We start from the raw sequence: 14,141 nt of genomic DNA on the forward strand, positions 1-14,141 counted from the left end.
GCGCCGCTTCGGCGAAACGGACCGCGCTGAGTACCTCGAGTCGCGCCGCTCCGGCGAAACGCACCGCGCTGAATCCCTCGAGCCGCGCCGCTCCGGCGAAACGGGTGGCTGTGAATCTCTCGAGCCGCGCCGCTCCGGCGAAACGGATCGCTGTGATTTCCTTGCGTCGCGTCGCTCCGTGCGTCTAGGGGCGTGTCTTGTGATGTGCGTCGTAACGTGGCCGCTGGGACGCATTGAAGAGGACGTTGATTGAGGCGCTTCGGAAGGCGGAGATTGCTGACTGACGGTTTCCTGCAAGGCCGGCGCGGTCTGGGATGGCAAGTAAGTGAGTAGTGTACCGAAGCTGGTACCTGCTTGCACTGATTTCGATTTAGGTGGCATAGAGCCCCTTTTTGAAGAATTTGTTGATTTTGAGGAGGTTTTTGAATGGCTTCGTTTTTGATTTTTTGATCGTTTCGGGGTTGAAGGAGGTGAAGGATTATTTCCTTCATGTATACGTTTGTCAGCTACCTTAATGGTGGCGCCAGAATGGGAAAGGTTTGACACGGATGGTGTCTGTCGTAGGGAGTCCATACGCTCTGACCTAATCCTCCTTGCCCGTGGGGACATACGCCTGCACGATATACAATTGTGGATGTCGTGGTCAGGACCCAAACAACGATAGCAGCTATTATGTGTGTCAGTGATCGACATCACTTTGCCGCAGCTACAGGGTTTGAACCCCGATGGCCGCGGATTATCCTTTTTATTTGAGTTTGACATTCTTACTTGTTGAAGAAAGCTGAGGAGGTCCGAAGCTCCGCGTGCGATTCCTGCGCGCGGAAAAACAGACTGAGGAGAGTCGTTTTTCCAGCGCGGGAACCCACGCGCAGCCTCAGAGCAGAGCTCTGACTTCTCTTTGGAAGCTCCGCCTCCTGTGCCTGACGGACAGGTCCCATACAGCATGGCTAATTCAGCCTGCTATCGACGGGAAAGTGAAACTCCCACCAGCTGACTTCCGTTTTAGAAAGCAGCGGGTTGAGGTTGGTTAGGGACAGAGGAAGCGTTGAGGCTGTTGGTGCAGACAGTCTCGCAGGGCTTTAGCGCGCCCAGCCTCCTGCCCGTGACATGTTTTCGGCGCGCCTGCTCCCCGTGCTGCGGCGCTGCGCTCGCCTGCGGGGCTTTTCTTGTGCTGCGACCGGGTCGGAGCTCGCTACGAATAGGCGCACGGAGGAGGAGGAGGCGACAGCGGTGGCGCCGAATCTGCGGCGGCGGAAGCGCTGGTCCGGCTCGGCGGTGGGGCCTGGGGAGCGTTACGCGGCGGCGGTGGTGGAGCCCGGGGCCCGGGAGCCCTTCGTCTTCCCGGAGTTCATAGCCGAGGAAGAGGAGGAGGCCTTCGAGCGGCGGCTGCAGGAAGAGCGCGTCCAGCGGGAGGAGGAGGAGGCAGCCGCAGCAGCGGCAAAGCGCGCGCGGGCGGGCGGGGCTGATGTTGCTTTCGCTCCTTGGGTGCTGAAGGCGCCGCCAGAGGAGGCTGTGCCGGTGTTGGGGGAGCGGTGCCCGGGCTGCGGGGCGATGCTGCAGTGCCTGGACCCGGCCGTGCCGGGTTTCGTGCTCCCGGAGCGGGCGAAGCGGGCCCCTCTGTGCCAGCGCTGCTTCCTGCTGCAGCACCACCAGCGGGCGCTGCGCCTGCGACTGCCCCCGAACAACTTCCGCCAGGTCCTGCGTTCGTTGCGCTCTCGCCCCACCCCCGCCCTCGTCCTGCTCCTGCTCGACCTCTTGGACCTGCCGGGCCTTCTGCTGCTGCCCGATCTGCCCGAACTGCTGCTGCTGGGGGGCGGGGGCCGGCAGCGGCCGGTGCTGGTGCTGGGCAACAAGGTGGACCTGTTGCCCGCCGACCGGCCCGGTCATCTGCGGCGCTTGCGGCTCCGGCTGTTGGAGCTGAGCACCGCCGCCCTCCCCCTTTCCCCGCCCGAGGATGTGCTGCTGATCAGTGCCAAGACTGGCTATGGCGTGGAGGAGCTCATTACCCGCCTGCAGCGCTCCTGGAGGTACAAAGGCGACGTCTACCTGTTGGGGGCGACCAACGCCGGCAAGTCCACGCTTTTCAATGCGCTGTTGCAGTCTGATTACTGCAAGTCAAAGGCCCCAGAGGTCATCGACAGAGCCACCATCTCCTCTTGGCCCGGTGAGTGCAGCTACTGTGTGGTTAAAAAGGGGCAGGCTTACCCCTAGATTCATCAAATTGCGTTATTAACACATTGATAACTCCCGTGAGAAAAAGGGGCATGTTTAGGGAATTTTTAGAATTACTGCACCACGTGACACGATCACTTCGCATCGGTAGTATTGCTTTGTGCGGTAAACTTATCGTGCCCTGCCTAATTCCTATTTTTGCATCTTGCACACAGGTCGATACAGCAAGGCCGCGTTATAGTGCTGCAGTGCCCGGCGCACCCTCGTTCCCCGCACGCCCAGTCCTGCTCACATACCGCTCGATACTCTATTCAAATTGCTTGCAAATGCAAGCCGCGTCTGCGAAGCGTTAGGCGGAGGGTTAGGGCCGCGCAACCCATTTTACTGTATAGGTGCTTAATACAGTGCCTATACAGTATCCTGGGTGCGCTTGTACCTGTCATTTCAACTGACATTTGAAATGACAGGTACCAGGAAGTGGATGGTTCCCCCCCCCCCCCCCCCCCCTCCCGGGAGCCGGCGGGCGCGCGTTTATCCAGGCGGCGGTGGGAGCCGATGGGCGTGCGTTTATCCAGGCGGCGGTGGGAGCCGGCGGGCGGGTGATTGTCAGCCCTCTCCCCTCCTCCCGAAGCAAGGCGCGAAAGCAGCCTTGCTCCGGGAGGAGGGGAGACAGGACTGGCAGTGTAAAGCGGCGAAGCGACTTACTTTTTGCAGCCCCTCCGGACATCGGACGACCTCTCCTGCCTCCAGCTGCTCGCGAAGATGGACGCCTGCATGGCCGCTGAAGACGTGACGTCATGACGTTTGGCGTCACTGCATGTGATGTCACGTCTTCAGCGGCCGTGCAGGCGTCCATCTTCGCGAGCAGCTGGAGGCCCTGCTCCCTCCTCCCTCTCAAGCCCCTGATCAGATTTCTTAAAGGCACAGGTCTGCCAGAAAGAGCAAAGTAAGCTAGACAATGTGTCCCAAATCTGTTGCAGTGCCTGCAGCCTGCCCTTTGCGAGGGGGGGGGGGGGGGACGATAGAGTGTTTTCCTCTCTCTCCCAGACACAACTGGCATGGGAACTTTGCAAGCTCTTGGACATGCAAAGCAAAGACTTAGGTGGGGAGGGGACAAAAATCCTGCCCGTTTTAACTGTGTGAGAGAGAAGTGTGGTAATGTGTGCTGAAGGCAAGTGTGAGTGCCAGAGAGAGGGAGACTACGTGAGGGATTGGGTGTGCGTGTGTGAGGGACAGAGGGAGTGTGTATGTGCAAGAGAGAGAGAGGAAGCCTATGTAGGGGGCTGTATGAGAGAGAGTGTCTCTACCCCCCCCCCCCCCCCCCCCAGCTTTCCACTTATAGGTTAGAGTGGAAGGAAGGGGTTCAGTGTAGAGGGGAATGGGAGAGCAAAGGAGTTGGGGCCTGTAAGGATAGAGTGAAGGGGGTCTGAGCCTGTCCCTCTGCCACCGGGGAAGGGGGGAGGGAGTTGGGATGGCAGGACCATTATGTCTCGCGAGATCCCCCTCGGCCACCGATGCAGCTCCTACCACTGCCGCCGCCGCCTCTGGCCCTTCGTGATACTGGGGGAGGGGGGGAGTGGAGCAGAGCAAAGATGTAGGAGGAAAGGGGACAAAAATCTCGCCCTTTTTAACGGGCTTAACGGCTTGGACTAAATATTTTACGATTCCATTTCAATGTTCCGATTACATTGTTAAATTGAATTTTCATAGATTTCGATTTATTTTAATTTTGATTTAATTATTTCATGTGACATTGCGTTGGAATTGAGCCGTGTCATTTACTATACCGTTCATTTAGTGAGTATAGTTTGTTTTTTCTTTTTCCATTCTTTTTCATTTCTAGAATTATGCGGTTTACATTAGACACGGATTGCTTCTCACATGGACAATTATATGTTGCGTGTTCTAGAGTCGGCAAACCAGACAATCTCCATATCTGCACAGACAATGGAACAACAAAAAATATTGCATACCCACAAGCATTGTGAAATTAACCATATTAGAAACGTGCACTTTCTCTTTTCTTTCTTTTTCCATGTAACCAGACTGAGCCACAGCAACGTGGCCTTTTACAGCTAGTTGAAGAAATAAATATCTTTTTCAATGTAAAATTCTATCAAAGTAGCTAGCAATTGAATACAGATTTCAGACACTCAGACTATCTGAGTGCAGCCACCTCCCCAGACCACCTCCCTTGACCACCCCCGCAAAGAGAGCATGGCACCGCGTGCTTAAGGTATAAATAGTGCTGTGTCATCAGGAATAGCGTTACAGAGCACTGAGTGAGAGCGGCGATTGGCTGCATTAGAAAAATGCTTACATTGCTTAGCTCTGATAGGTTGCATTCTCGTCTCCTTGCCATCCTGTCAGACCCACTCTGACAGGGCTGTGAGGTCACTTATGACTCACAGGAAAGGGCTGGTTTTTGCTATGGATACTCCCACATAGCCTTCTCCTATTTCAAATGGCCGCTAAGAAATCACTGCGAGCCAAAAGAATAAAACTAATATATGTTGTATTTGTGGGGGATCGTGATGCATTTCGCGAACCCACGAATAGAACGAATAGAGACTTATGCATTGCGGATTGCCCATGCGTTGAAAACGAATGCACATCCCTACACAGCATATCAAAACCCATTATAAAATAACCATTTCTTTCATAAGCAAGTAGTGAGCTTAAAGGTCAAATACACCACTGCCCAATAAGAGTACATAACTTTAGGATCACAGTAATGTGCTCTTGACACAGATTGATACTTTTGGGGGACAAGGAATGCTGGGACACAAGCTAAAGACAGCAGCATTTAAACTAAAAAGCATGAAACACATAGGGGACAGTTTAAATTCCTTCTTTGTTTGCAGGTCTGTAGCATTTGTTTGAGAATTCAGAGGCTGGCCTGTGCTGTGGGCTACTTCTGTACCAGCAAATTTTAAAGTTGGCACAATAGTGATTTAAAAATGAAATGCTTACCAGCCCTGCCCCTCTGCAGCATGGGTCAAAGTACCAGCGCTGTGATTAGTGTGGATACTCTTTATTTGTATTTAGCTCACGCCTTATCATTGGTAGCTCAAGGCAAGTTATATTCAGGTAATGTAGGTATTTCCCTTCCCCAAGAGGGCTCATGGTCTGTTTGTACCTGAGGCAAGGGAGGCTGAATTGACTTGCCCAGGGTTATACGGCACGGCAGTGGGATTTGAACCCTGTCTCCCTCTTTCAGAACCCAGAGCTCTAGTCAGTAGACTGCTACTCCACTTTTTAACTTTGTAGCTGCTCCTTTCAGTTTTTTCTTATAACTTTGCTTTCTGTCCCCTTCCAGTCATTAATTCAAATTTGATCATATTATGATCACTATTGCCAAGTGGCCCCACCACCGTTACCTCTTTCACCAACTTTTGAGCGGTTCCCTGGGTAAAATTATTTGAAAATTGTGCTTCTTGTGATGGGGCAACTGACTGTTGTATATGAATTATGGCCTCCTTCCCCTCCACACCCAGTTATAGAGGAGATGACACCTCATGGCATGTAATTTTACGTGTACAGTACTTACCTGTTATCGGTTAATGTTACCTTAACTTCCTGTATCTTTTCCTGTCAGGTACCACCTTAAATCTTTTGAAGTTTCCCATTATTAACCCTACACCATATAGAATGTTCAGGAGACAAGAAAGATTAAAAGCAGATGAAGCTAAATTTGAAGACGATCTGAGTGAAGAAGAACAAAAACATCTAAATATTCTCAAAAAGCAAGGTTATTTGATAGGTAAGGATTTCTGGCACTGCTGTCCTATTGTTAAATGCAGATTTTGTACTTTTTAGTATTTTTGTCCTGGTTTTTTGTGGTTTTTTTTTGGGGGGGGGCAAGCATCTAGTAAAGCTATGGTGCAAAATCTCACAGCTGCTGGGAGAGCCTGGTTGGAGCTCTTCCAGTGGTAATGTAGCTTATTTTCACAAAAAAAACCGATCCCCCAACCAGAATGAAGTTTTTAGAAATCTTTAAACAAAATATTGCTGCTTTGGATGGGTTGAAATACTGGCCTTTTTTTTTTTTTTGTGTGTGTGCAGTGAAGCTTGTGCCTGAACTGAAAGTGGTTATTGTTGATGTCAGAGCAAGCAAAATTGAATCCAGGTGCATCTTCTTGAAAGCAACAAAAATGAAAGCCTAGGAGGGTGTTCCCCTCACGCTCTTGTTGCATTTAATAAGAACATAAGAAATTGCCATGCTGGGTCAGACCAAGGGTCCATCAAGCCCAGAGTCCTGTTTCCAACAGTGGCCAAACCAGGTCACAAATACCTGGCAAGATCCCAAACAGTAAATTGATCTCATGCTGCTATTGCACAGTGATGAGTAATTATATTATTCCCTGTGTCTGCTTAGTTAATAATGGTTTTATGTTCTTCTCCTGGAGGATAGAGAAATCCCTCTGGGTTTGGAGTCTTACAGATGGGTTGCCGGTCCTGATCTTCCAGTCACTAATGATGCTGGGAGTGCCAGGTGTTGGTTCCATGTCTGAGCCAAAGAAGATTCCCATTTTAGTGCTTTGATTGGTCTTGAATGGGGTGCTTCGGAAACAAATTTTAAAGGGTGACAAACCTTGATAGGGCTATACCCCCTGGATCCAACAGCAAGAGACAGCAGTTGTCTTTTCCGAAAGTGGATGTTCTGGTGTGTGCAGTCTCCAAGTGGACAACCTTTCCTGCAGAAGGGGGAGTGGCATTGGAGAATATTCAGGATAGGCTATCCTTACGCAGGCTTTGACACAGTGGCAATGAATTACAGTTAGCCTCTTGCTGCTCCCTAGTGGCTCATGCTCATTTGCTTCTATCCCAGCAAGTTGATGAGACTGGTTTGAATACCAGGCCAGTGATGGAACCAGCTGCCACCTTTTTGGTGGATGCAGGCTGTGCCTTGGTCCGTCCCTCTGCCAGAGGGATGGTTACAGTGTTAGCAGTCACGTGTCAGCCGTGGCTGAGAGTTGGTCGGCTGCTACAATTTAAAAGTGTTTATGAAATTGCTCTTAAAGGATCGATCTTGTTCTGGGAGTGAATTAGAATAAATGACCAGTACGCAGGGTAAGTCCAGAGTTCCTCATTTGACCAAAGGATTAAAAACAGGTGCTGCGCTCTTTCGGCATGAGGGGCCATGCTAGGGGTTTCGGACATTTTTGAGCGTACAGAGAAGCAACTTCTCAGAGGGCTCAACCTCTGAGTAGATCTTAGTCCTTTCGGCCCAGGTAGCCCAGTACTGGCATAGGCTCGAATGGCAATGCAGCTCGACCCCCCCCCCCCCCTTCCCCCCTTCCCCCCAATGAAGGTGTTTGCCTGTCTTTTCTTATTGGAGGTAGGTCAAGATTACATCAGATCAGTGGGTTCTGGAGTTGATAAAGGATGACCATGCTCTGGAGTTCTGCATTCCTCGGGACGACTTCATGGCATCTCCTTGCAATTCTCTGCAAATGAGTCTGGCAGTGGAATTTACATTGTTGAGGTCCCTGAGCTGATGGACCATGTTTCCAGTGCTTAAGTCACAAAGTATGGGCTGTTATTCTGTTTATTTCATTGTACCCAAGAAGGTTTCCTTTTGCCCATCCTGGTCCTAAACGGAGTCGGTAGTCATTGAAACCTTACCTCTTATAATGGCTGTTTAGTCAGGGGAGTTTCTTACCTCTGGATTTGTCAGAGGTGTACCTACATATTCCTATTTGACTGGAGCATCTTCGCATCTGCAGTTCAATATTTTAGGGCAAAATTATCAGTTTTCAAGCACTACCTTCTGTTTGGCCATTGCGCCCAAGACCACCTTCAAGGTCCTGATAGTGGTAGTGAAAGTGTCGAGAGAGGATGGTATTCTGGTCTACCTGTACTTAAACATTTGGATAATTTGGGCCAAGGGCATGGAGAGAGTCTTCAGGCCTCGCGCAAGGTGGTATCCTTACTGCATTTTCTGGGTTGGGTGGTAAACTTGGCCAAGAGCAAGTTACAGCCGCCTCAGACACCGCAGTGTCTCTGTGATGACTTTGACATGAAGCAAAGCAGGGTGTTCCTGCCAGAGGTCCGCATTAAAAAATGGATAATGCAGGTGTGGCTATTGACAGAAGCAATTCGTCCGGCAGTGTATGGTCTTACCTGCAGGTGTTTGGTTGATAGCCACCCTAGAAGTGGTTCCGTGGGCAACGGTGCATATGCGTCCTCTTCAGCACACACTGCTTGCACGATGGAGTCCACAGTCAGGACTCCTCAATACAGCTTCAGTCACCAGTGAAGATTAACATCCAAATGCAGTGGTGGTTGAAAGCAAATCATCTGAGGAAGGACATTTTTTTATGAACACCGGACTGACTGGTACTCATGACAGATGAAAGCCTCCAGGGTTAGGAGGCTCACTGTCGGGAGTTGATGGCACAGGGGCACTTGACTGCAGAGGGGTCTCTCTGGAGTATCTGTCAGCTGGCATGCTTGCAGTTTGACTGTTGGCAGGGTCAAGTGCTCCGAGTAATGTCAGACACTGCAACGACAATGTCTTGCATCAATTGCCAAGAAGGCACCAAGAGCCAGCAAGTGTTGCAAGAAATAGTCCAGCTCTTACAATTGGCGAAGTACATGTTCAGGAAATATCCATCACCCACAATGCAAGAAGACAATGTAAGAGTCGATTTTTCAGCAGAGTCTGGATCCAGGAGAATGGGAATTGTCAGACGAAGTGTTCCAGCTTTTATAGTGGGCTGCTGGGGCCTACCCATCGCTCAATGTGAAGGTTCCTTCCCTTTTCAGTCACAAAGAATATCTGAAGTCCTTGGGCATTGACGTTCTCGAGGAGAAGTGGCTGGAAAACCAGCTTTGGTATGCTTTTCCCCCTGCCCATGTTAGGCAGAATGATTGGGAAGATCGAAGGACGCATGGGACTGGTGCTTTTGGTGAGCCAGGTTGTGGCTGTGGTATGCAGACTTGCAGAGGCTCCTGACAGGCTTTCCTTTCTGGTTACCAGTCCACAGGGACCTGCTATGACAGGGACCTATTCTTTGTATAGGTCCATCTCAATTTTGTTTTTTGGTATGGCCCTTAAAAGGGCTCAGTTGCTGAAGCATGGAATTTCCACTGCTGTCATTTCCGGTTTGCTTTGAGAACAGAAGTTCTCCCCCTCTTTACACTACATTTGAGGCTTAATGAGAGGAGCGAGGTGTTCTTCCTTGTTTGGTTAAGATCTCACAGGATGGGTCATTTAAGGGCTGGGCCCTTAAATTCTTAAAGGAGCAGGTGACAGGTCTTGCCTGTTTTCAAGGGTCCAATGAAGGGTGGACCCTGCTGGGCCACATCCGGATGGGCTGGTTTTGTAGGAGGTGAGGCTTCTTTGTCCTCACTTGCGGTTGCCAGTGTCCTCATGGAGCCTAAATCTTGTTCTAGAATTTGGCAAATTTCCACCTTTCGGCCACTGCATAGCCTCCCCTTAAGGTTAGATGCTTGAAGACTTGTGTTTCTAGTGGTGAATTGTTCTGCATGTCAGTTCCAAGTTGCGGACTCTTCTTGCTGGTGACTCTGGGGGCAGTCCAGCTTCCGACTGTTCTGTCCTTTTTTGCCAAAATTGGTTCAAATGAAAATCCGAGGCCAATCAATTTCCCTGCCAGTGCTAGGCAGAGAAATGTAGATGAATATAGTCTGTTGCAGACCTTGGAAGTCAAGAGGCATCTGATGTGGTTTTGGAGGTTATTAAAACTTCTCAGGAAGAGTGGCATCTGTTCTCCACAGTAGAGGTAAACAGGTGAGTTGGTGTAGCCCTTTGGGTTAAGGAGGTTATCACAGCCACATGTGTGTATGCTGAGTAGCCGTTGCCTAATCAGGTTAGGGCTCATTCCACTAAAGCTCAGGCGGGGTCATGGGTGGAGCTTCAATTGTTGTCTGCCGTTGAGATTCGCCGAGCTGCGATGTGCTCCTTCTTACACACTTTTTTCAGGTATTACCACCTGGAAGTGCAGGCCCTTGAGGATGCAGCCTTTGTGTGTGCACTGTTGGACTGTGTGCAGCCTCTCGTCCTCTCGGAAGTAGCTTTGATACATCCCACTGGTCGTGGATTAACCTGTCTGAATGCTGAGAAATGAGAAATTGTTACTTACCTGATTTATTTTTCTCTAGTGAAGACAGGTTAGTCTGCCTTCCCACCCTTGGCTGCCGTTTTGTGGTTCGGTGGTCCTCCTCAGTGACTGCCTGTCCAGGGATAACTGGTGTCAGTTTTAGTCTCTAGATTTTGATAATCCTCTGAGCCTAGTATTTCCCATTGACTGAGTACTTGAGTAGTTGTCTGTTAAGTTATAATCAAGGGTTGTTAGTGTGTCCACAGTTGACTTTTGCAGAGAATACTGGCGGGCTGATATCAGTGCTGGGGTATATATATATCATGATGTCAGCTTTTCCCTGTCTCCATGTGTTGGTAGAGGTGCATAACAAACTGATCATGGAATAATCTGTCTTCACTAGAGAGAAGAAAATTATCAGGTAAGTAGTAATTTCTCAACCTTTTTTATTGGACTAACTTGATAATTTTTGACTAGATTTCTGGATTCATTAGGTAAAAAAAAAAAAAAAAAAAAGCCGCTCCAAAGCAAAAATGACATTGCCTGAATGTTCAAGTAAATCTTAGATTGCATTACAGTGGTGGTGGGAAGGGGGGGGGGAGTTAGTTTTAGTACAGGAAGTAGAATTATGTCTTGTAGTGATTATAGAGTATGCCTGCATTAATTCTGGTTCTGTTTTTTTTCATAGTGAAGTGTGTGTTAGTTCACTAGAGGGCAGTACTTTCTGGTTTTCTTCAGATAGTGCTTGGACTTGAAGCTTTCTCAGGGCATCAGGAAGGATGCATCTCTAGGAGTTTCCTTATGGTTTCCTACCACATTCGTTCTGAGGCTTTCACGTATTCATCCATCCCTCAGTGAAATATTGTGGTTTAAGAGGAGCCTAAGCAGCACATTGACTTTCCTTTGTATTCTACCTGTATATTCGTTATAGCATGCCTGTAGTCTGAATTCCTTTTTCTTTACAGGAAGAGTTGGAAGAACATTTCAACGTTCAAAGAAACAAGTGGAAAGAGAGATTGCATTTGATCCAGATTCACTCTCCTTTGACATGGAAGATGATGGTGATGAGTGCACCATTAAACCAGCTACAATTGCAGAAAGAGTAGAATTTACCTACAATGAACTGAAAGATGCTCATTGGTTTTATGATACACCAGGAATCGTGAAAGAAGATTGTGTAAGGGTTTTTTTTTACTGTTTTATAAGGTGACATAAATTTAACAGCATAGTGTAGGGAAAATCCATCTCGGTAACATGCATTTTTGTATATAAAAATAAAAAAAAAAACCAGGTAAGCTGCCAAACATGGAAACATAATTGACATTTATGTGGCATATTTCATCCCTCTACGCTACAGTCCCAGCACTGGAAACCTTCATTGTTACTTTGAATGTATTACATCTAAATCTAGTATCTCACACATAGATGGCTAGCTTCTGACTGTGAGAAGGATCTTCTCACAGTCAGAAGCTAGCAGTCAATATTCGGCAGTCAATATTATTGTTTCAATAATATTGACTGCCGAATAGTCTAGTGAACATCCTGCATGGTGGTTTATTTGTCCAAGGTGACACACCATGGGGTAGATTTTATAATTCTACGCGCGCACGTACTTTTGTTCGCGCACCAGGCGCAAACAAAAGTATGCCGGATTTTATAAGATATGCACGGCTACGCGCGTATCTTAAAATCCAGGGTCGGCGCGCGCAATGGGGTGCACATTTGTGCAACTTGTGCGCGCTGCCCATTCGGAGTGGCCTCGGAGGGAACTTTCCTTCCGCCTCCCCCCACCTTCCACTACCTAACCCCCCCCCCCCCCCCCCCCCCCCCCCCACCTCTGTCGCAGAAGTTACGCTTGCTCGAAGCAGGCGTAACTTTGCGCTCGCCGGGCCGGCTGCCACGTGCCATGTTCCGGTCCGGGGGCTGGTCAGGAGGCCGCGGCCACGCCCCTGGAACGCCCCCGGGCCGAAATCACGCCCGCGGCACCGCCCCCGGATGACGCGCCGACAGCGTCATGCCCCCAATGACGCGCCATCTGCGACATGCCCCCAACACGCCCACCCCAAGAAAGCCCTGGGACTTACGCACGTCCCGGGGCTTTGCGCACGCCGGAAGCCTATGCAATATAGGCTCGGCGTGCGCAGGGGGGTTTTTTTTAAAAGGGTTACGCACATACCTTATGCGCGTAACCCTTTTAAAATCCGGCCCCATGTGCAAAACTAGAACCCAGCCCTAACTCATTCTCACACTCTGACCACACCACCTGTTAATTGACCTGTAACTTTGAGCACTCATTTCTGAGTGATAGCTTGGTAAAGTATTAAACCCTCACCATCCATTGTTAAGTATATCATGGCCACTGGGTGGCTGAAGGGTGATAGGTTTGTTTTTTTTCCGGTTATGAGCAATAGTATTTTCTGTTACAATGAAACCAAGCAGATTGGCCAATGAGAATGGGACATCTGTCCTAGCATTCTGTCTGCTAACTTGTTTAATAATAACATGGTGTCATAGTACCACCACCAAAGTTCAGTTGTAATAATGCATTCATGATAAATGCTATTTTTGCATGCTTATTAGGGATGTGAATCGTGTCCTCGATCGTCTTAACGATCGATTTCGGCTGGGAGGGGGAGGGAATCGTATTGTTGCCGTTTGGGGGGGTAAAATATCGTGAAAAATCGTTAAAAATCGTGAAAAATCGAAAAACCGGCACATTAAAACCCCCTAAAACCCACCCCCGACCCTTTAAATTAAATCCCCCACCCCCCCGAACCCCCCCCCAAATAACTTAAATAACCTGCGGGTCCAGCGGCGGTCCGGAACGGGCTCCTGCTCTGAATCTTGTCGTCTTCAGCCGGCGCCATTTTCCAAAATGGCGCCGAAAAATGGCGGCGGCCATAGACGAAAAAGATTGGACGGCAGGAGGTCCTTCCGGACCCCTGCTGGACTTTTGGCAAGTCTCGTGGGGGTCAGGAGGCCCCCCACAAGCTGGCCAAAAGTTCCTGGAGGTCCAGCGGGGGTCAGGGAGCGATTTCCCGCCGCGAATCGTTTTCGTACGGAAAATGGCGCCGGCAGGAGATCGACTGCAGGAGGTCGTTCAGCGAGGCGCCGGAACCCTCGCTGAACGACCTCCTGCAGTCGATCTCCTGCCGGCGCCATTTTCCATACGGAAAATGGTGCCGGCCATACGCGTATGGCCGGCGCCATTTTCCGTACGAAAACGATTCGCGGCGGGAAATCGCTCCCTGACCCCCGCTGGACCTCCAGGAACTTTTGGCCAGCTTGTGAGGGGCCTCCTGACCCCCACGAGACTTGCCAAAAGTCCAGCGGGGGTCCGGAAGGACCTCCTGCCGTCCAATCTTTTTCGTCTATGGCCACCGCCATTTTTCGGCGCCATTTTGGAAAATGGCGCCGGCTGAAGACGACAAGATTCAGAGCAGGAGCCCGTTCCGGACCGCTGCCGTTCCGGACCGCCGCTGGACCCGCAGGTTATTTAAGTTATTTGGGGGGGGGTTCGGGAGGGTGGGGGATTTAATTTAAAGGGTCGGGGGTGGGTTTTAGGGGGTTTTAGTGTGCCGGCTCACGATTCTAACAATTTATAACGATAAATCGTTAGAATCTGTATTGTATTGTGTTCCATAACGGTTTAAGACGATATTAAAATTATCGGACGAGGGGGGCGTGGTTTAGCAGCCGATGCGAACGGACGGGTAGCCGGAGTGCTCCGCTCCCCCAGCCGCCTAAAACCCATCAAAAGCTGGCGAAAAGCTCCGGAATTTTCATCAAATTCTATAGCCTGCACAAGGCAGTGGCATCGTTGCTTTTTAGATGTCTCACAAACGGAAAACCGCCGATCTACGGCACTTTTCCTATAGCAAGCTGCCACATGAGGATGAACAA

At 49.8% G+C, this 14,141-nt stretch overlaps 1 protein-coding gene across 2 annotated transcripts in view; it reads left to right on the top strand.

Annotated features, from left to right (window-relative positions):
- The first annotated feature begins 974 nt into the window (after positions 1–974).
- NOA1 (nitric oxide associated 1) overlaps positions 975–14,141 on the top strand; it is a 50,421-nt gene continuing 37,254 nt past the window's right edge. The window contains exons 1-3 of one of the 2 annotated variants that reach the window (XM_029600988.1): positions 975–2,164; positions 5,771–5,935; positions 11,204–11,415. In XM_029600988.1, the coding sequence (XP_029456848.1) occupies positions 1,108–2,164; positions 5,771–5,935; positions 11,204–11,415 (1,434 nt within the window). In that variant the 5' untranslated portion in view covers positions 975–1,107. The remainder of the gene's footprint in view (positions 2,165–5,770; positions 5,936–11,203; positions 11,416–14,141) is intronic. The other variant, XM_029600982.1, reaches the window with a different exon arrangement.

Source organism: Rhinatrema bivittatum, chromosome 1, assembly GCF_901001135.1.
Source record: "Rhinatrema bivittatum chromosome 1, aRhiBiv1.1, whole genome shotgun sequence".
Lineage (NCBI taxonomy): Eukaryota > Metazoa > Chordata > Amphibia > Gymnophiona > Rhinatrematidae > Rhinatrema > Rhinatrema bivittatum.